At 38.8% G+C, this 20,802-nt stretch overlaps 1 protein-coding gene across 1 annotated transcript in view; it reads left to right on the top strand.

Annotated features, from left to right (window-relative positions):
* Nucleotides 1–20,802, top strand: part of NPAS3 (neuronal PAS domain protein 3) — a gene marked incomplete at its 3' end in the record, with an annotated part of 691,615 nt that overhangs the window by 405,810 nt on the left and 265,003 nt on the right. Inside the window, exon 7 of the mRNA XM_021715010.1 lies at nt 9,201–9,212. Coding sequence (XP_021570685.1) covers nt 9,201–9,212 — 12 coding nt within the window. The remainder of the gene's footprint in view (nt 1–9,200; nt 9,213–20,802) is intronic.

Below are 20,802 nucleotides of genomic sequence, written 5' to 3'. Positions count from 1 at the left end.
CCCAACCAGGATTATTGTCATAGGACAAAAGTGTTGACCAGCACAACTGTACAGTTTGCTTGTTGATGCCGCGGTTCTGTTGAACAGATTCCTATGTCAATAAGTCAATATGTTTTCTCTGTTTCTCAGAAATGTGGTCATTTTACTCAGAGTTGTCACATGATTTCTTCTGGAGAAAGCATCATCTCTTTCTATGTATGGGCTTATGGGCATATACACAAATGCATTCTCACTGAGTTACTGATTACTGAAAAGATTTGAATTATTGAGATAATAAATGCATGTTCACATCTCATACAAAAGTCAGGATTTATATATGAAATAGATAGAATGGATCCCACAGTAGTCTGCTTTCTTAGTCATTGATTAACTGGTTACCAAGGGATAGGTACAGTTTTTGTTTGTTTTTCTTTTGGATTCAGGAGTACATGAACAGGTTTGTTACATGGGTACGTTGCATGATGCTGAGGTTTGGGCCTCTCTTGATCCCATCACCCAGGTAGTGAATAAGACACCTAAAAGGTAGTTTTAAAACCCTTTCTGCTCACCCTCCCTTCCTCATTTAGGAGTCCCGGTGTCTCTTGTTCTTTATGTCTACCTGTACCCAATGTTTCACTCCCGCTAATAAGTGAGAACATGCATTGATTCACTTAGGATAATGGACTCCAACTGCATCCACGTTGTTGTGAAGTATATGATTTCATTCTTTTTATGGCTGCATGGTATGCCCTGGTGTATATGTACCACATTTTCTTTATCTGAGTCCACCACTGATGAGCACCTAGGTTAATTCCATGTCTTTGCTATTGTGAATAGTGCTATTATAAACATACAACCACAAATATATTTTTAGTAGAACTATTCATTTTCTTTTGGGTATATACCCACTAACAGGATTGCTGGATCAAATGATAATTCTATATTTAGTTCTTTGCGAAATCTCCAACCTGTTTTTCACAAGGCCTGAGTTAATTTACATTCTCACTCACAGTGTATAAGCATTCCCTTTTCTCTGCAATCTCACTAATATCTGTTAATTTTCGACTTTTTAGTAATAGCCATTCTGACTGGTGTGAAATGGTATCTCATTGTGATTTTTATTTGTATTTCTCTGGTGATTAGGGATATTGAGCATTTTTAATACATTTGTTGGCTAATTGTATGTCTTCTTTAAGAAATAGCTGTTTATTGTCTTTTGCCAATTTTTAATGGGGTTATTTGATTTTTTTTTCTTCTTGGTTTATTTAAGTTTCTTATAGTTCTGGATATTAGTTATTTGTCAAATGCATAGTTTGAAAATATTTTCTCCCATTCTATATGTTGTGTGTTTACTCTATTGGTGGTTTCTTTTGCTATGTAGGAGCTCTTTAGTTTAATGAGGTCCCAGTTGTCAATTTTTGTTTTTGTTGTGTTTGCTTTTGAGGACTTTGTCATAAACTTTTTACCTAGACCAATGACCAAAAGAGTATTTCCTAGGTTTTCATCTGAGGATTTTTTTTTTTATTGAGTTGGAGTCTCATTCTATCACCCAGCTGGAGTGCAGTGGCATGCTCACGGCCACCCCAGCATGGCCCTGCTGGGCTCTGGCAATCCTTCCACCTCAGCCTTCCAAGTAGCCGGAACCACAGGTGCGCGCTACCACGCCCAGCTAATTTTTTCTTTTTCTTTTTTCATCTTATTGCAGAGACGAGATCTTGCCAACTTGTCCGGGCTGGTCTCGAATCTGTGGGCTCAGGCAATCCACTCGCCTCGGCCTCCCAAAGTGCTGGGATTACAGGCAGAGCCATTGAGCCTGGCCCATCTGAGGATTTTATAGTTTTAGGTCTTACATTTAAATCTTTAATCCATCTCGAGTTAATTTTTTTATATGGTGAGAAGTAGGTAGGGGTCCAACTTCATTCCTCTGCATATGGTTAGCCAGTTTTCCCAGGACCATTTATTGAATAGGGTGTCCTTTCCTCGTTGTGTATTTTTGTCAACTTCATTGAAGACCAGTTTGCTGTAGGTGTGCAGCTTCATTTCTGGGTTCTCTGTTCTGTTTTGGTCTATATGTCTATTTTTGTACCAGCATCACGCTGTTCTGGTTACTGTAGCTTTGTAGTAAAGTTTGCAGTTAGTTACTGTGATGCCTCTGGCTTTGTTCTTTTTGCTTAGGATTGCTTTGACTATTCAGGCTTTTTTGTTGCTCCATGTAAATTTTAGGGGTTTTTTTTCTTTCTAATTCTGTGAAAAATGATAGTGGTAATTTGATAGGAATTCTGTTGATTCTGTAGATTTGTAGATTGCTTTGAGTAGTATGGACATTTTAACAATATTGATTTTTCCAATCCATGAGCATGGAATGGTTTTCCATTTGTGTCATCTATGGTTTCTTTCATCATTGTTTTGTAGAAATCTCCTTCTATAGATCTTTTACCCCCTTGGTTAGATGTATTCCTAGCTATATTAATTTTTGTGTCTATTGTAAATGGAATTGTGTTCTTAAAATTTGCTTCTCAGCTGAACATTATTGGCATATAGAAATGTTACTGATTTTTGAACATTGCTTTTGTATCCTGGAACTTTACTGAAGTTGTTTATCCAAAGAGTCTTTTGGCAGATTCTTTTGGCAAAATCTTTAGGATGTGCTATGTATAGAATCATATAGCCTGTGAAGAGAAATCATTTGACTTCCTCTTTTATGGATGCCTTTTATTTCTTTCTGTGGTTTGATTGCTCTAGGTAGGACTTCCAGTACTATGTTGAATAGAAGTAGTGAGAATGGACATCCTTGTCTTGTCCCAGGAGAACGTATTTGAAACATGGAAATTCTATTTCCTAGCTGGACAAGTATTGGGAGCTTCCTATCATTTATTTTTGTTTTTTATTTTTTAATACATATTTTTTATTTTAAAATTGTGGGGTACAGTTAAGGGTTCGGTATACAAGTATGCATTGTGCAGGTACCCTTGTTGATGAGGTGTGCCCCCCATCCCCAGACAGATATTGACGAGAACTTCCTTTTAAACAATGCTAGATATTAAGGGACTTTTAGATGTTGCATCCTGATCTGCCTGCCCAGAGTGGTGAAAATGTGGCACTGTGGCTGTTTCAATAGAAACCACAGGAATCTAGGGATTTTCTTCTCGTCCTGAGTACAGCAAGCTAATGTCCTGGCCCTAAAACATGCCAACCTGCCACACCTTTTTTATTAATAAACAATGTCTTATTTTCTTTGTTCTCTACATTATCTTCAATGGGATTTTTTCCTTCAAGATAAAAATTTTCTATTATGGGTCAGGCATTTATTCTTCATACTATTCCTGCAAAGTAAAGGATTACCCTTATTATCTTATGGGGTGGGTGGTAAAGAAGGAATTGTGACTCAGAGAGTTTAATGTGCCCACCCAGCTGAGATTCAAGCCAGATCTGCCTGACTTCAAAGCCCAAACTTTGCAACCATGCTACGCATGCATGCCGTATTCACTTATTCACTTTGTGGGCCACTGCTGTGTGAGAAGCCTCATGCTATGCTCTGAGGAGAAGGAGAAGAAGAAGACAGCACCCCTGCCTGAAGGGCGCTCACAGTCTAGTGGGAAATATGGAAACTTTAATTAATAATTCTGCGAAAGATGATAAATGCATCAATAAACTGTGATCAAGTAGGGACATGGCATAGAGGAGGGAGGAATAGAACTAATGTGTCTGCAAATTTAGAGGATGCAAAGTAGAAAAAGCTATTTTTTCTAAGGAAGCCTCCTGATAAATCCTTCGTGCTTTCATCAGCAAATGTGCATCTGACCCCAGCCTCATCCCAGTGTCTGCTCGACCAGGCTGGGAGAAAGTTGCATTTACTCAGTGGACAAGCAAGGGAGCTAGTAGGTTATAGTGCCAGTGTGTCCCATAACAATGGGGTAGCTTCCACAGACCAGAGTAGTGATTGATGTCACTGGAAGACTTATGAGGATTCTTAACTTCTTGTACTATCACAACAATAGATAATTATTGAGTGCCACATGCCTTACAGAATGGGCACACCATTTAATTCCTTTCTCTTTTTTTTTGAAAGCAGGATTTATTGAGAGGATAGAAAAGCTCCCACAGGGGAAGAGAACCCAAAGGGGTTGCCTCCATTTAATTTTTACAACAACTTTGTGAAGGTCCTGAAGAATCTGTGAATCAGAGAAGCTAAATGATTTTTTTATTAGTTTTTCTAAGTTCATATAGCTGATATGAAGCATCCTACATTCAAACCCAAAGCTGTCTGACTTCAGATTTCTCCTATCCAATTTCCCCAAATCTCCACTTAATGCAACGCAGCCTTAGAAGGTAAAAATATGATTACATTAATGCTTGTTTAAGTGTTCTTTTGAAATTACGCAGGACTTTAGAGGTTTTTCAGTGGCCATGGTTCATCCCACTATCTATGGTGTCACGATAGTCTTCTGCTGATGTTAAGAAAATTATTCTTTTCTCAAGGTAGCTTAGTTTACTCAAGGTACTTTGAGTGTCTTAACAGTTTCTCAACGTCTTTCATCTTCCCTATGGAAGGAAGATAGCTAAAGATGCCATCAGGGTGCTAAAAGTAGCCCATATTTATTGAGAACATGCCTCAGGGGTATTTTAAACAAAATAAGCTCATAACTGGATTTTTCATGAGTAGAATCTAGGTTAAGAAGCTTGGCGGGCTAGTCTGTATAGACTGATATTAACTTTTTCATTAAATAGGGCAGTCTGAATTACTGTTTCAGAATTTGATGATAGATGAAGAAGCAATACAGAAGTGACACCATCCTACATTTGTAGTAGTGACATGATCAAATGTTTTTCCTTTGTAATGTTAAAGTAATGGGCAGCCTAAAGAGAAGAGAAAGATATTTTTTCCTCTGTGTGTGTGTGTGTGTGTGTGTGTGTGTGTGTGTGTGTGTATTTCCTTAAGTATGTTGGCTGTGGATAGAATCCAAAAGAAGCTGAAATCAAAACTGAGTTCTAAGTTAAGAAAAGTGAACACAGTGAACATCCCCAGAAGATTGGTCTAGAACAGAAAACAAAGACCATGTCAACTCGATGAAGTTTCAGCTTCTGAACAAGGGACAGAGATACAATCATTTCATTGGGGAATAAAATATTATCCCATTGTCTTAGGAATCACCAAGTGGCAGCATGTTCTATTAACATATTTTACTAATATGAAAGTTGCAACTGAAAGTTCAAAAACTATGTGTTGAAGAACAGATTCCAGGGATGCGCCAGGCATCTGTCCCATTCGGTGAACAGGCCTTGGAACAGATGTCTCAAATTTCTTCAAATCCAGACATGCTGTCCAATTTTTTTTAGTGGTAAACATACTTTTTTTCCTTTTTTGTCACCGTTCACCAAAGCATTATATTTAATGCATAAAATATGTAAATTCTTAAAGCATCATTTTGCTCTTTAGTGAGTTTAGATATTACAAAACGGTTTAATTATAAAAACAGACAGACCTAGTCCTGGGACCTGTGCAGCTAGAAATAAATGTGCAATCAAAACTGCAATTACCTGCAGAATTTAGTGTAAACAGATCAGCAATCACATAACAAACACAGGCTAGTTTGCATTCTGATATGAATACAGTTAGATCCAAAGCAATTTTCCTTTATTTATCTTAGCTGCTCAGCATAAATAAAGCAAGGGCATTGAAGCAATTAGCATAATTAGAGTATCGTGGTCAGGCCCTGTGTGATTTCAAGAGACGTTTCACTTTAGAATTCTTTTTCCCACACAAGAGTTTCCCTGAGCCACTAAAATATCGCTTTGGGCATTTTTGTATTTCAAATTTGCAAGTTGTCAGTTTGAAAAACCCTTGACACATGGATGTGAAAGCATCTCACAGACAGCCACAGAAGGTATACCCTCAGCTTTTCATTACTAAGAAGCTGGGGAATTTCCTTTTTCAGCTCTTTCTCCTACTTGACGTTTAACCCTAGAAATGTCAGTCTTAATTATTTCCATTGCCTTCAAATTGGATCCAAGGGTTAAAGACAATTTGTTCCCCCCAAAATAAATACATAAAAATAGGGATTGGGAGGATGGGGGAAGGAGAGGATATATCATGGTGGTAGCTGAGCTGTTGCTAAAAAAAATCAAAGGCTCTGGCAACCAGCTTGCTACTGGTGATCAGACTTTCTTTTGGTAGCTCCAAATAAGAAGGTGGAGATCAGAGTTGGGTGACCAGCCACAAGTGGTTTTTGTTTTTGTTGTTGTTTTTGTTTTGTGGGATTCTCTGCTGCAAGTATAGGAAATATTCTTTCTATGGGAAAACGGTAACTAGTAGATGATGATTAAATTGCTCCATTAAAAACACAAACAGAAGAAGAGGGTTCATTTGTTTTGTTTTCTTCTTATATGCATTTGAAGACGTTTCAAAGGACTGCACTTTGGTTAGAAGGAGAAGGGGACTGACCTTGGACCAAGACTTTGAACTCATTCAAAGGAAGTTTTGAATCTTAAAGTGGGTTACATTTTCTTTTTTAAAAATGTTTAATAAGCATACAGTAAAATTGACTATGTGTGCAGTTCCATATAGTTTAACTTATTTAAATTCATGTAGCCACCACCACAATCTGGATACAGAAAAATGCCATCATCCCATAAATCTCCCTTGTGCCAGTCCTTCATATCACCCTACTCTAATCCCTGGTGGCCTCTGATTTGTTCTCTTTCCCTACAGTTTTGTCTTCATGAGAATGTCATATAAATGACATCATGTTATATGTAGGCTTTACAGGTTGGCCTCTTTCATTTCCCATAATACACTTGAGGTTCACATCCAAAATTCCTTTTTATTGCTAAGTGATGTTCAAATCACTTACAACCACATCTTAACCACAGTTTCTCCATTCATCAACCATTGAAGGACATTTGGGTTGATGCAATATTTTGGTACTGATGAATAGAGTTGCTATAAATATTTGTGCACAAATTGTTATGCAAACGTAGGTTTACATTTCTCTAGGATAAATACTAGGAGTAGGATTTCTGAGTCACATGGTAAATGTATATTTAACTTTCTAAGAAACTGCCAAACTGTTTGCCAGAGAGGCTGTACCATTTTGCATTCCCACCAACAGTGTTGTTCTGCTTCATTGTCAGCACTTGAGATTGTCAGTGTTTGGTTTTTAATTTTAGCCATTCTAATAGGTGTGTAGTGGTATCTCATCATGACTTTAATTTGCATTTTGCAAATGGTTAGTGATCTTTAACTGTACTTACTTGCCATTTGAATGAAGTGTTGGCTGCTCGAGATGCTTGCATATTTTAATTGGGCTGTTTGCTTCATTCACTTATTTAATTTATCTTTGAAAGTGTTAGCAAATCTCAGCTATGTATCCAGATCGCAATTATCTTTGCTAATGCAGACTCACTCGGAGACACAGAGTGGCCAATACAAATTATAAGTGAAATTCAGTTCACACCAACAAATCCAGGCTACAAGGACTAATAAAAATGAAAATCACTGTACAGTAAGTCAGCTCCATTATTGAATTTCTGATCTTTCGGTCCTTTTTAAAGTTCAGTTCTTTTTTAAAGAAATCCCAGGCCCAGTCTCCTTTTTTTCTCTCTGTTCTTTCTTGAGCTTCTGCCCCAACTGTAGCCAACCTTTGCTATTAACTGCAGGTTGAACATTCTTTGCTTTCTGAGAAAGTGTGCAACCTCTTTCAGGTTCCCTCCAGAGCTGCTGTGTTGGGTTTGAGGAAGCACTGGTGAATTGGAGACAACAGATTCTTGGGTTGGGGCAGACACTGTGCTGGTACTTACCTGAGTCACTTCACTTCACTCTGTAAGAACAGGTTTTAGCTCTATTTTATAAATTAAAAAGCCCCAGAGAAATAGATGACTTGCCCAGCTCATAGGGCTCATATGACTGAACCTAGGATTTGAACCCAGGCATCTCTTACTCTGGAAATTATCTCTTTCTGTGCAGCTGCTTAGTAACCAGGATCTAAGATAAAGGAAGTAATTGCGTGTGAGCCTTAGGTCCCTACTATTCACAGCCCTGATAATGATATATAAAAAATAGGTATTATTCTTCCCTTTCCCTTTGAAAATTCTTTTCCTGTAGTCCAGTAAATTGTCCCTTCCTAAAAGCAGAGTAATAAGATTTATTCATTCTGCTTCAAGGAAGAAAGTAGTAGCCTTTGCCTGTCTGAGCTGGCTCCCAAGTTTTATTAGTCTATCATCCTAGAAAACCATACATACACTTTAAAGTGAACTTTTAAAAAATGATAATGAATTTTTAAAAAAGCAGATTGCACAAAAGTTGTTTTCAAGCTGAACCTTGGATATGCTTTAAACTACATTCTTTAATTTTTAGGTCAAGAGTTAAAGAACTAAACATAATGACTATAACTGTAAACAATAGAAATAATAGAGGAGAATGTTTTTATTTTCACATGGCGGAGAAGAACTTCTTATTAAAGGAAACTCAGAAATCATAAAAGACTAACAGAGGTGGTTACTGTGTGTGTGTGTGTGTGTGTGTGTGTGTGTGTGTGTGTGTGTGTGTGTGTGTGTGTGTGTTAGAGTCTCACTCTGTTACCCAGGCTGGAGTGTAGTAGCACTCAACCTGCTGGGCTCAGATGATCCTTCTTCCTCAGCCTTCCAAGTAACTGAAGCTACAGGCATGTGCCACCACGCCCAGCTAATTTTTTTTTTTTTAATTTATTGTAGAGATGAGGTCTCACCAAGTTGTCCAGGCTGGTCTCAAATCCCTGGGCTCAGGCAGTCCTCTCACCTTGGCCTCCCAAAGTGCTGGGATTACAGGCTTGAGCCACCACACCTGGCCTACTTTAAAATTTTTAACTATGTATGGCAAGTGACACCATAAAGTTAAAAGACAAATTACAAGTCTATAGAACATATTTACGACACATAAAGCATCACTATCTATATAAAGAAATCCAAAATCCATTAAGAAGAAGACAAACATTCCATAGTCAAACGGTACGAATGGGAATGTCACCAAAGTAATAGAAATGGTCAATCGATTCATGAAAAGACTTCAGATTAACAGCAGTGAGAGAACAACAATCTGCCGCACAAATTGGCCAAGGTTGAAAGACTGATGGCATCAAATATTGGTGAGAATGTGGAGAAACTGACATTCCCATTTTCTATTGATGGGAGAGCATAATTCTAACATCTTATTGAAAGCAATGTGGCAAAAAAGGGTAATTTGTCAGCATCTATTAGAAGTAATCAAGTAATTCCATTTTAATGACATTATGCTCCAGAAAGTTTAAAGCATATCCACTGCAGTATTGTTAATAATTGTCCCAAATTTTGAAACCACTTCCAATAAGGGAATGATAAAATATTTTGTAGAATACCATATTATTTAGAAAAAAAAATCCTGTGTGATGATGACGTGAAAAGACATCCAAGATCTATTTTTTATTTTTATTTTTTCAAGTTGTATTTTTAAAAAGTTACAGAATTTATATGTATGCTATCACATATATGTATATATGAGATAAATATTTAAATATATGAGAAATGGGCATGTATTTCTATGTTATTTTGCCCCATGCAATAATGTGCATTATGCTTTTTTAAAAAGTAATGCTCTTTACCTTAAAAATGTTATCAAATCTTTTTGTAATTTTATTTAGTTAGCTAGACACTGTGACAAGAATATTTGTTTATTTCATTTTATTCAATATTATAATCTAATATAAAATCTACAGGGAGGATTTATGGCCTTCCTGCTGACTATTATTGGCCAGTATAACCAAATTAATAGGAACACTTGCAAATTTCTGCTATGTGTGGTACTTGCTGTTTCACAGAGCAGTAGAAAATATTCCTTAGGTCAATCCTATTTCTATGTTCCAACCATGGTATGCTGACAGTGTCAGACAAAGCAACAGCTAGAGAGACAGTTAACACTAACTTCAGAATGGGCCAGATTTTTACATTGTCCTGGAACCCATCCTGAAAACGATAGTCTATTTCTTTAGATTGGGAGTCAGGCTTTGGTGACCAAGCCCCTGTACTAGAACAGTTGCTAGGAGATGGGTACTGTAGAAGCATGTAAAGAAGTTGGGAGTGTGAGTAGGATACAGGTTTGAGTGGACACGTATTTCCAGTTCATGGAAATGGCTTCTTACCTGTCATGTTCTAAGTGAAGTTCACAATGGTATATGATGAGAAAGTGTCTGCTACCTCCTTTGAATGTATAGTTGGAATCTTTTGTAAGTTTCTTCTTCATACAACCTTATGTAGTGATTTAATCTCCTTTTCCCCTACAAGTCTAGTACATATTATTTCTTTTTGAAAATAAACAAATAAAAAGTGCCTGAAGTTTCCACCATGATACAGTGTGAACTCTGATGAGACTTTGGAGGTGCCCAGTGTCAGCTGTGTAACACTCTAACCTGTGAGTCCTCTGGGCTCACAGAAGTGAGTCCTCTGGGCTCACAGGAATCTGCTATGTCATTGCCAGTGGAATTGGAACACCTAAGCTCTTAAGAAAGTTCTCCTTCCAGGAAATTTACTGTGTCTATTTTAAAGCCACAGACATACTACTCATCAAAAGAGGAAGCTATTAGCAAGGTACAGTAGCAATAGAACTTGCCATTATTCTCAGAAGATTCAAAGCTTTTGAAAAGAACACAAAGAGCAAAATATTATTCCCATATTCTCTGTCTTTATAGAGATGCTGCTTGAGCAAAACCAAGTTGCAGTTTTTACTCAAATTCTATAATAGAATTTATTTATTTCTGTAATAAAAAGTACATATACAAATGATCACTTACACATTTATGAAAGGAAATCTGGATGGGACTACATAGTAATTTTGAAATTTCTCTTTTCACTATCATTCTAGAACAGTGTCCTTAGGTTCCTGACTTTCTCGATGGGCTCAGAATTTATTTGACTAAAGACTAGTATGAAGTTGAGTGTTATAAGAAGCAGTAAAAAGGATGCTTGAGTACAACTGCTGTAAGAAGAGTCATGGAGCGATGCAAACCTGGCAAACCTTTTGGTTGAATAACTTCTTTAACAGTCTGCAGAGTAGAATCCTGTGGAGTGTCTTTTTAAATTGTGCAATTATAAGCTGTAGATTTCATGAGAACACAGAGTATCTATCTAGTTTATCATCGTCAGCACTTAGCACCTAGGTTAGTACCCAACACATAGTAGATGCTCAATAGATACTTAATGAGTAAATTAACATGTCCATCAGAACAGTAATATACTTTATGCCTGGATTATGGGTGATTTTTGTTTTCCTATTTTTACTTATTTACATTTTTTGAATTTTCTACAACGAACATGAATTGCTCTTAAAAATTTTTTATCAAATCATTTTGCCAGTATTGAAGGGTCCTTGGAACCCACTTAAATTTTTGAACTTCTTAATAGTTTTGTCAGTATTAAATCATCTGTCTTTTATTTATTGAAAAAATCTGCTTGTTTAGAACAGACAGTTTGGGGATATTTTTCCATCAGCACTGATGGGTGGAGACTGACCCAACACACTCCCTGCCCTATTCCTCTGTGACCGAAAGTGCTATATATTTATGGGCCATTGGTCAGGATCAGAAATGCTCTCTTTGGCCATTGAACAGAGTGGAACTGCTGGAGTGAGGCCTCAGGCTTTTGACCTTGGCCTCAATACGCAAGTTCTGTAAGCAGCTGAGCTAACCTCTGCTAGTGCTAATAGGAGTTTGTAATTAGATCTGAGGTGAACAGAACTAACTATTCAGCTTCAGCTCTCTACTGCTACTCCACAGCAATCATTGGACCTTAAGATATAGATAGAGATATTGATTCATAAATATGTAAAGTGGATAGGAGGATACATCTCTGTTGAGGATATAATATTAACTTCCTATTGTAACTTTTTTAAAGCTTCAATTATAGGTTCAACAAAGCTGCAGTTTATTACTTATTAAAAACTTTAGTTTAAATTGTTATTTTAAAAGATCTTTATTTTCTATATGGAATAAGATACTAATCATAAACAGTAGAAGAATAGAGTCATAATTTATGAGTGTGTCGAGTGCTAGATTGTATTTTTTTTCCAATGAAATGCAGAGATAGAGAAATATTATCATGATTTGTGTTATAACACTGGAGTCAGAACTAATACCAAGGAGTGTTTCCTCAACTTGATGCATGGGCTTTAGCTATGCAGTTCCCATCAGCACTAATGGGATATTCAAGGCTAAAGCACCAAGGATAAAACTGAGACTATAGTGCAAGGTTTGGAGATGCTATCTATTTGGAAACTGGTTTTCATTGTTATTTTATGTGCTGTTTTATGCCGTTAGACTTTGAAAATTCTACTTTCAGATATGGTAAAAGATAACATTTCCTAATAAATAAAAAATGTAGCCAAGTTTATCTATCTTTACCAATAAAATGATATACTAGATGAGAATCCCAACTGAAAGGCCCAAAGGTTTGACTAAGATATTGGATATGTGTTGCTCACACAACATCTAGAAAATTCAGTTACCCATCTATTTGAAAAAGAAATTGGTGTACGTTTTCCTGACTGTCTATTCAATTACCAGTCCGTTTTTTCCTGAAATATTTTCATACATCAGTGGTACAGCTATATTATGAAAAACAATGAAATCCCTAGAACTATTTCACATGTCCATAATGAGCATGAATTGGAAATTAATATATCTGACAGGAATAGTGAGTACATATGATGGTGTGTATCTTCCCCCTCCACATAGACAATGTATCAGTTCCCCTGGAAGGAAAATTTAATCTTCTGTGGCTAAAATAAATGAACATTTATGTCTCCTGCTTGCTTAAGATCAATAAATGAGTATATTTTGCCTACTTTAGTACTTCTGTTCTATGTTTAATAGTTGTGTATTTAACTGATGGCAGCTGCCCTAATGTAGGGCACATTAGAATGTGCCAACCAATTCACTTTCAAGGATTAAAATTAAACAAATCAGTGTTTCTCTTTGATATGTTCAAACAAGAAGAATCTCCTAGGGTGTACTATTGTTCATAGTAAAGTGGTAAACAGAGGTTTCAACACAGGCATAAACTTTTAATTGACTGATTGTTTGAGAATACGGCTAGTTCGTAGATTAATGGACATTAATTGGAATTGTAGTTTCTTCATATTCAAACCAGAGCCTCTCTGAATATTAAATCTATATGCCAATGAGATCATCAACCTTAATTTACATTTTCACTTTGGGAGAGCCATCATAAGCGATGATAATGATGCTAAATGACCAAGTAGTTGAAAACTAAGCATAAAGGATTATTCACTAATGCCTCAAATATACCCAACCCCCTAAACCTTCACTGTGAAGCCACTGTTGCCAGAAGAGTAGGGACCTACCTGACACTGGACAGGAAGAGCTGTGACCTCATGAGTAATTCCAGATGCCCATGCCTGGGAGAGTTCTCTATCAAGAGGTGAGCCTCTATGGAGAAGAAGAAAAACTAAGGGTGTATGTGCCTTATGAAGTACAGAGCACTGCTAGGTCTGAGGTAGCAACTGGAGTCTTGAACTGGCCTCATCTCAGTCAGGTGGTTAATGCAGCTTCTAATTATGATAATTTTTTGAGTCGAAGTCTCACTCCATCGCCCAGACTGGAGTGCAGTAGCATGCTCACGGCCACCCCAGCTTCCACCTACTGGGCTCAGGTGATCCTTCTGCCTCAGCCTTCCAAGTAGTCGGAACTACAGGCGTGTGCTACTATGCCCTGCTAATTTTTTGGTTTATTGTAGAGATGGAGTCTCGCCAAGTTGCCCAGGCTGATCTCGAATCCATGGGCTCAGGCAGTCCTCTCACCTCCACCTCCCAAAGTGCTGGGACTACAAGCTTGAGCCACCGCACCCAGCCAGCTTCTGATTATTAGCTGAACTTTAGGCTTCCCTGCTCCATGACTTAGCATCAGGTTGTGATGGCATGGGCCATGAACCTGTGCCAACCACTTTATATTTGAACACCAGTTCATGAATGAATGAATCTCTTTTGTGTTATTTTGGACAATCAGAGAAAAAATTCTTACCATTATGCATGTAGGTAGTGCCATTGGCCATATCTCACTCTGTCCTCTACTAAGGACCCTAGATATTAGACCCAAGCAAGGCTTGTAGCCCTGTGTTCTGAAAAGGCCTGCTGGAATGGCCACCCACATAGAAACACCAGAAAACTAATCATGTAAAACCAAATGACTCTTGAGAAGCTCACTTTGCTCAGAGGTCTATGACTAGAGCTGGGCCTTCTTCTGCCCCCTCTGTTGTGATGTTAGCCCAGGAATACCCACACCAAAACATAATAAAGCTCCAACATCCCTGCAGTCAGCATTTTACAAATCTCTTTGGAACAGAAGGGCAAATAATTCCTTAAACAATTTGCTTCTTACAGTAGTCAATCTTGGACAGCTGTCGACAGGAAACCCCAAGTTACCTAGTATTAAAATCTGCTGTCACAAAAGGACCTGTCACCTAAACCTTGACACTAAAGCCTATGAGAATTATTATTATATTATTATTAGAAAACACTAACAAATATTTAGAAAAGTTAGATAAACCTAGGAATGTGGCATCCCATTTCTCCCAAATATTGCCTTTGAATTGACTTACTTGAAGGCTTACTTAAAATGAAAACTTTTTTTCTTTCCTTTTAGTAAGTTGAGAAACGCCAACTGTATTCCCCCTGTAATGCAATCTTAAGACAACTTAACACTATTACCCATAATAATTGTATGACATTATATTGTTTTCTTCAAAACCTTATGAAGCCTTACCTACCCCCAACATTCTGTAACTTACAAACCAGTCATAGAGTCATGTACGATGATAGGATTTCTGTGATGAAGGATTTGTGATTTTATCTTTATTTTACTTGATCTTGAGTTGTTTACCATTTCCTCATGCAGGCAACCTCTCAAGCATCATCTAAGCAGACTCTTATTCTTTGTGTATCCTGCAGAGGGAGGGGGAATCAATGAAGCACGTTCACTCTCAGGGGAGAGGTGAGTGAGGGAGAAGAAGATTGTGTAGGGGAAGGAACCATTGCCTATTTTAACACGGCTGTGTGCATGGGCTGACCCAGCTGGAAACAGAGGTCCCAACCCTGCTGCTCCATTGAATCCGCTTTTCACTGAAGGAAGAGCATATCTGGAGTCATAGCTCGGGGAGTGGGAGGGCAGGGGCTGAGGGCAGAATTTTTTCGATCACCAGTGAAATTGGAGTGATATGAACTTGAACTCTTAAGAGGGAGGTGATGCAGTCTCCTAGAAGGCAATTAAGTAGACAAGAAGTGTGGGAATTAGGGATCAAAACTGTAAGGCGAGCAGGTTGAGTGGTCTTAAAGAAGTTACGTTTAACCTCAGTGCCTCATTTTCCTTATATAAATCAGAGGCAGTGCTAGAATTAATTGTTTTTGCAGGGTGCTTTGAGATCCACTAATCAAAGACTGGAGCAGTACAGAAGGAAGTTTTGTGTTGCTGTTATTCTTGTTTCTAGAAAAAAAGAAAGACTCTCCATTGTTTAATTCCAATCCCCCAAACCCCCACATCACACCAAGAGTAAGAAGAGAATGTAATGTGTTGGCTTCCTGAACCTAGTATTCATCACGTCATTCAAACCTTACTTCGAGGACAAATGCTGCATGTTTCTGTTAACATTGTCCGTGGGCCTGAGTTTTTAATAATTGTATTCTAAACTTACATTCAGTTCTTAATATTATGCAGGGCTGATAATGTCACTGTTTGGGGGTTTGTCTTTGGCTGTTTGTTTTTTTGGCTATTGTTCATGCCTGATCATAATACTTCTGTACCAAGTCCCCTCAACTTCTCAAAAAGTTTCCCCAATTTGACCTTTCAGCAGGCTAAGTCTGTTGTTTCGGAAGCTGATCACAAATGCCACCTCCCTCTACCCTTCCCTCTTAAACAGTTGTCCCTCCCTTTTTTGGCAGAACAAAAATGTCCAAGTATATTTGCTTACAAATATGCAACTCAACTATGTCCCCATCCTTTGTGTCAACATAAAAATTCCCTTGTTCTATGTTTAGCTTGAATAATTACTAAACTGTTTGTAATTAGAATGTGAGGATGTGACCTCACAGCAATTTTTTCATTTCCTTTCTCTGTATTTAATACATTTCAGAAACTGAAAATACCAAATCTCTGTCCTTTTTTTTTTTTGATGCTTATCAGTAATGGAAACATTGCAAAACAATCAGCCCAATACCTATGCTTTGTTCATTTATTGCCTTCTCTGAAGATAAATTGACTGTACTCAACTCTCTTCAGCATTTTTCTTCACCTAGATATTATTGCCTTGTGCAGCCACCCCAAGGTGACTGTTATCACTTAATTAAATCCTTGCACGCTGGGAAGAAAAAACAACATTGTTCCTTCATAACCCCAAGGAGCCTATTTTTAAGCCACTAAGCCTTTTCCCTGTTTTATTAACTTATTCCTGGCTACAACAAGACGTACTTTTGTTGATGAGCAAAAGGTTGTATTAGCTTTTTATTTTCTGGGTAAACTTCTCTATTCTCTGGGAAGGGGGAGGTGGAAAGAATGAGCATTGTAAGAGAAGGGGCAAAAATGGGGTCTCTTCAACTTCCCTGATTCCAGTAAAGGTCTCTGTAAATACCGAGCTGCAAACTAGAAGCAGGGGGATTCAGGGAAAGGAATGAGAAAATAAAATGTAAACATAAAATGGGAACAAGACTAAAAGTAAAATGACAAGGCTGTCTATTGGGGGAAGCATGAGGGGTGGGGGACACCACTTTCAAGCTAAAGAAATAAGGCACAGAACTTGCATTTTTTGAAGAGGGATTACCTATTGACACTTTGTTGCTGCCTTAGAGTGGCATCTTTTTATTAACCTCTTGCTTAATGTGTTATGTGTGTTTTTTCCAAGTCAGTTTTCTTCTTTGCCTTACAGTGTTAGCATCTATTATCAACCAGTTCTATGCCCAGTTATGTTTCAGGGCATAAAAGAACTACTGTTGGGGTGTGTTTAGAGTGGGGTGTGTATGTGTGTGTGTATGTGTGTACACGCACATGTTAGTAATAGGTATGCACAACCTGTAATCAGCAGTTCTAAGAGCAGCACTTGATATCAGAAAGTTCACCTGCTGCAAAGGAAGTTACTTGTTCATGCATAGTAAATTATGTACCTTTTAGTTTGTTTCTAGTCCATTAAATCACGGGCCAGAAAATGGGTTTGTCACTTCTAAAATTTGGACCCAAGCAAGCATATGTGTTTATTCATGATGCTAAATCATTTTACCACACGCTGTGTTCACCAACAGAGTAAATGCTGCTTAAAGCTGTCATATTGGCAAAAGCAGTTGATGCTGTGACAGGCTGGGGCTGGATAGAGACCTGGTTCTTAAATAGTTGGATAATTAAGATATCTGAACCATCCGTGATCACTGCTCACAGGTTATACTTTTCTCAGCTACATACACAGAACTGGTTGGGAAAACTGGCTCACTCTCAGAGACAGTGCAAGAGATATCCAGTGGCTCAGTGTTCCTGTCTTTAAAATGGGAAAAGCATAAACATCTCCAGCAGTATGGGAGAACGAGCCCAGTGATGTCTGTAAATATTCCTGGAATGAAAGGGCCATCTGTAAAAGCATCAGGAGTTTTTTCTTGCTTGAAGTGTTTTTCTTGCATGAGACTCTCCATTACCTAGTTGGAGTAACTGAGAATCTTCATGAATTGCCTTCTTGGATTCGAGACAGATCTGCAGCAGTTTCCAACTTTCCAGCTAAACGAATGCTTGTGGAGATGTGTCTCTCTGCCCACTCACTGGATTGGATTGGTTTCGCTTTTTTCCTTCACAAGTTAATTTATTTTTCTTCATAATAACATTATAAATATCTTACTGAGGCAGATCAGAGTCCCTCTCAGGCAGTACCCTTTGAGGCAGCCATCCATTTAACTTTCACCCTTCACTGTGTTTGTCTGAAGGATTTGCTTGGTGTCATGAAGAAGTTAGTACACATGTAATACATACTTGGCTTCAAATTCCAGTTTTGCTGGCCAGACACTCTTCGTAGCTTTCTCCTGACAAGCTTAGAACACAACAAAGAGTCATAAAATGAGTTATCAGTTAGCAGCTGTCTCTCCACCACCCCCCGACCTGGCAGACACACATTCTCACACCAAAGTTTAGGAAGGGTCCTTCTCAAGTCATCCTTTTGCCAGAAGTACAGGTCTGGCTTGTGAGACTGTCAAACCAGGAGACAATGCAAGTTTCCTCATTTGCCTATATTTATCCCTGACAATCCTCACTGTCACTTCTTCAGATCCTTTCCCACCCCAATTCTCCACATTGCGTTTTCCCTTCCTGAGACAGAAAGGTGGTTTCCAGCCTTTGCAGACGAGGCTTGTACGTGTTCACATCTCCCCTCCGGCTCCTCCGGGCTCAGTAATCCAGTCCATTGAACTGTTCCCTAACAGTCTTATTTTTCAATCATCTAATGATTTTTTTTCAGCTCCTTTTTGAACCCTTTCTGAGTTCTTCTTTCAGGAAAGTGGCATTCCCCGGTACTGAATTTACTTAAGATCTAAATAGAGTCGAATAAAAAGGAAAATTAACTTGAAAATCTAAAACTGAGTGTTCATTACTCCCATTTACTGGCATTTAAATTAAAAATATTGAGTTGATCAGGTGCCCCGTGTAAACAAAGAACTGGACGGCACCCACGTGCCCGTATGTGTACACGTGCACACACAGTGGGAGGGAAGTACCGGTCTTCTGCAGAACCACGGAGAGCAGGAGACACTCTCTCAGATGCCATGACCTCTGCTTGCTGAGCACGAGGCAGCAGCTAGCCTTGAACTCCCTCACAGATCTCAGAGTGTGGGCATTACTTGACGGTAACCAGAACTGGGCTCAGGCAAAATTGTAAAGCGGATGAAAGGCTTCGCCATCGGTGTTTTCTCTTCTCCTTCCTCACTGCCCCCAGACCTGCCCTCCTGTCCCCACACTGACGAACATGCAGGCCAGTGCTGTGGACATGGAGGACATAGTTACTGAGGTCAAACATGCTGGCAAAAAGAGAGCCTTGATAAGTGGCGATTCCCCCTTCCTTCAGCTCTTCTAACCTTCTCACTACCCAGCTGTCATCTGAAACACAAACTCAGTTTGAAGATGGTTGGAGACAGTCTCCTCTCTAGCCTACACCAACTCTCATCTGCTTCCAGTAATATTTGAAGAGGGAGCAGTGGAGAAAATACAGAATGAGTATCAAACCATCACGATGTTAGTATGTTTAGTAGAAATTTAACAATAGAAGTATGTTACCGTTGCTATCTTCACTGTTTTATTACATAGAACATTCCCATCATTTCTTTAAATTATTTCTAGATTTTTATATCAGTCCATTACACTTTAGCCTGAAGGAGTATTCAAATACTACTGATTTTTCTGGGACTGTTAGATGTCTATTTCCAGTATCTTTGGGGCACAGAATAATTGCTTTTCTCTATATTTGCCACAGTATTTTTCACTGCATGTATATTATTTGGGCTAAAAAGTCAAGGGCCGCCTAGGAATCGACCTTTGTAATACATCACATCTGTGGAAGAGGCTTCTTGGTAGAATTCTGATCTACCAAGGTATGGCTTAAACCACACTTAACCGACTGACCAGTCCTGTCACCTCTTCTAGGTTGGCTGAGGTCCCAGTCAGAGAGGCTCACAACCATTTCCTTGCCTCATCTCTGCTCTGGACGTCATCCTGGGCACTAGCTTTCTACCCTCCATCCGGGGAACTCAGATCCGTAGGGGAGTAAATACCAGCTTTTTGCTACCAAAAAGTCAAGAATGGGAGAATGGGGTCCAAGTCTGCAGAGTCAACTGCACTGTCCATTATATAGCAACCTGAGTTTGAGCCCCTGCTGTGCCATTTCCTAGCTGTGTTATCTCACTTTCCTCGTCTCAAACAGGGAAGGTAAAGTAACTAAACTGGGGCCCAACACAGAGATCACGTCAATAAATACTGTTTGTCGCTGTTAATATTGCCATTAAAATTATTTTGTGAGCCGGGCTCGGTGGCTCAGCCTGTAATCCCGCGCCTTTGGGAGGCTGAGGTGAGTGGATTGCCTGAGCCCACGGGTTCGAGACTCGCCTGGGCAACTTGACAAGACCTCATCTCTACAATAAATCAAAAAAATCAGCCAGGCGTGGTAGCGCGTGCCTGTAGTTCCAGCTACTTGGAAGGCTGAGGCGGAAGGATCGCCGGAGCCCAGCAGGTCGAGGCTGCGGTGGCCAGGAGTAGCCGCTGCACTCCAGTCTGGGGACGGAGTGAGACTCCAACTCAAAAAAAAAAAAAAATTATTTTGTGACTTGAAGGTGATTTATTTATTTATTTAGAGACAGATTCTCACTCTGTTGCCCAGACTGGGCTAAAGTGGCATGATCATAGTTCATTCCAGCCTTGAACTCCTGGGCTCAAGCAATCTTCCCACCTCAGTATGCCAGGCCCTGGAGAATAGTTAAATACACACACACACACACACACACACACACACACACACACACACGTACTCAATAGTTAAATACACATACATATGTAAGTGTGCTGTGGACTAAATCATGCCACCCAACTCTATTTATATGTTGAAGCCCAAATTCCCAGTGTGACTATATGTGGAGATATTGATTTTAGGAGGTAAAGTTAAATGAGATCCTAAGGGTTGGGTCCTAATCTGATAAGGTTAGTAGCCTTGTAAGAAAAGGAAGAAAAAGCAATTCCTTTCCCTCCCTCCTTCCCTCCCTTCTGCCTTTTTCATTTCCCTCCCTCTCCCTCCCCCTCTCCC

The sequence above is a fragment of the Carlito syrichta genome, unplaced genomic scaffold (assembly GCF_000164805.1).
Source record: "Carlito syrichta isolate Samal-C Ts95f unplaced genomic scaffold, Tarsius_syrichta-2.0.1 Scaffold306534, whole genome shotgun sequence".
NCBI classification, from domain to species: Eukaryota; Metazoa; Chordata; class Mammalia; order Primates; family Tarsiidae; genus Carlito; species Carlito syrichta.
Note: the sequence above shows the minus strand (reverse complement) of the source record. Positions and strands in the feature narration are given on the sequence as shown.